Raw genomic sequence first — 2,343 nt, forward strand, 5'->3', positions numbered from 1 at the left:
ATATATTATCACACCATAATTTTAGAGCAGCAGGCAAATGGACATGTAATTCTTGGAGAAGTTGTTGAATCCAAGTAACCTCAGCAGTCGCAGTAGCCAAACCTCTATATTCAAATTCAGTACTAGAAGGAGCAACAATTCGTTGCTTCTTTGAGTATCAAGAAACCAGATTAGGACCAAAGAAAATAGAATATACATGTGTAGACCTTCTATCATCTGAGTAGCCAACCTAATCCGCATTAATAAATCCATTAAGGATGAGCTTGGAAGAGCGCTGAAGATGCAAGCCATGAATTATAGTACACTTCAAATAGGACGACTCATACTTCATAGCTTGAAAATAAGCTAGTGTCAAAGAGTGCATAAACTGGCAAAGTTTGTTAACACAAAATGACACATCTGGGTGAGTAATACAAATATACTGAAGTGCTCCAGCAAGATTGCAATACAAAGCAGGATCAGAGAAGGGCTCACTGCCATTTTCAGAAAAATGTAAACCACCTACCATAGGTGTTGATATAGGCTTATCCTCTTTCATGTTTGAACGTTGGAGGAGGTCATGAATATACTTAGACTAAGAAAGAATCAAACCTAAACTAGTGTAATTAACTTCAACTCCTAGAAAGTAATTGAGCATACCCAAGTCCTTTAAAGAAAAGCTAACCGTAAGTTGACAAATAAGATCATTGATAAAATCCTGAGAATTTCCTATAATGATCAAGTCATCAACATATACCAAAATTAAAGTGAATTTTCCATGAGAATTATGAATAAACAGAGAAGTATCTGACTTGGATGAAATGAAACCCATGCATAATAAGGCTGAACGTAATTTGTCAAACCAAGCCTTGGGAGCCTGCTTTAGACCATCTAGAGCTTTATGAAGGTGACACACATGTGTGGGATACTGAGGATCAACAAATCTAGAAGGTTGCGTCATATAAACTTTTCTTTGCAATTCATCATGTAAAAAGGCATTTTTAGTTTTAAGTTGGTATATGGAACAACCATTAGACAAGGCCAAAGTTAATACTTCTCATATAGTTGTAGGTTTTACCAATGGACTAAACGTGCCATGATAATCAATCCCAGCTTCCTTATTGATCCATTTTGCAACTAAATAAGCCTTATGCCGCTCAATGAAACTATCCGGGTTGAGTTTAAGTATGAAAACCCATTTACTGCCAACACTATTAGTTTCATTAGATGCAGGAACTAGAGTCTAAGTACCATTTTGAATGAGAGCATTGTATTCTTCTTGCATAGCTTTTCTCCAGTGAATATCTGTATTGGCTTGAGTGAAACAAGAGGGACCGAAAGGTAAATTAGGAGTAAAGAGTGGATACTTGGTAGATATATTTGCACTAGGTTGAGAGTTCTTGGCTTTATAATGAGTAAGCATATGGTGAGGAACAAAAGAAGAGGCAGTACCTTTGGACCACGAAGTCAAATTTGGAATTGGATGCGACATCGTGGTTGGTAATGGAGCAAATTAACTTTGAGATTTAGAGAAGTCAATGAGGCAGAGGGAGATAGAGGTGACACAAGCAAAATTGGGCTACTAAAACAAGTAGGAGGAGTAGATGGAAGCAAGGATGTGTTTATAGTAACACCTAAAGCTTATGAATATGTAGGGGAAAAATTAGTAGGAGAAGTGCACGGGGCAACCACATATAATATAGAAGTTCTATGGGGCAACCACATGTAATGTAGAAGTGCTACGGTGAGGAGATGATATCACTGGTGCATTTTCATTTAGCATTGTAAAAGGAAACTTTAACTTATCAAGTACTAAATGGAGGGAAATATACACATGGCTAGTGGGAATATGTAGACACTTATAGCCTTTATGATTTGGACTATATCCTAAAAAGACACATTGAGATGATCTAAAAGCAAGATTATTTGAGTTATATGGTCTCAAGTATGGATAGCAAGCACAACCAATCACTTTAAAGAAATTATAATCAAGAACATTGTTTTATAGCTTCTCAAAAAGAGAAAGACTCTAAAGGACAGGACTAGGCATATGATTTATGAGATATACTTTAGTAGAAAAGGTGTCATTCCAAAAATGTATAGGTAACGAATCATGAGCTAATAAGGTAAGATCAATCTTAATAATACGGTGATATTTGCGTTCAGTAGAGCCATTTTGTTATGAGTATAGGGACAGGATATTTTATAGACTATACCAACTTGTTCAAAAAATTTAAAACACTTTTGATATTCACTACCCCAATCTGATTGAATCACTTTTATTTTGCGTTCAAAGTAATTTTCAACTTGTAATTTAAAATGCAAGAAAATAGAGTAAACATCGCCTTTAGTTGACATATGATA

General features: G+C 35.5%; 1 protein-coding gene across 1 annotated transcript; it reads right to left on the reverse strand.

The window, feature by feature from the left end:
- Nucleotides 1–229: 229 nt before the first annotated feature.
- LOC124899443 (uncharacterized mitochondrial protein AtMg00810-like) lies at nucleotides 230–538 on the reverse strand. Its single transcript, XM_047414332.1, has one exon. The coding sequence runs from the start codon at nucleotides 536–538 to the stop codon at nucleotides 230–232; it is 309 nt and encodes a 102-aa protein (XP_047270288.1).
- Between the last annotated feature and the right edge of the window lie 1,805 nt (nucleotides 539–2,343).

Source organism: Capsicum annuum, chromosome 6 (genome assembly GCF_002878395.1).
Source record: "Capsicum annuum cultivar UCD-10X-F1 chromosome 6, UCD10Xv1.1, whole genome shotgun sequence".
NCBI lineage: Eukaryota > Viridiplantae > Streptophyta > Magnoliopsida > Solanales > Solanaceae > Capsicum > Capsicum annuum.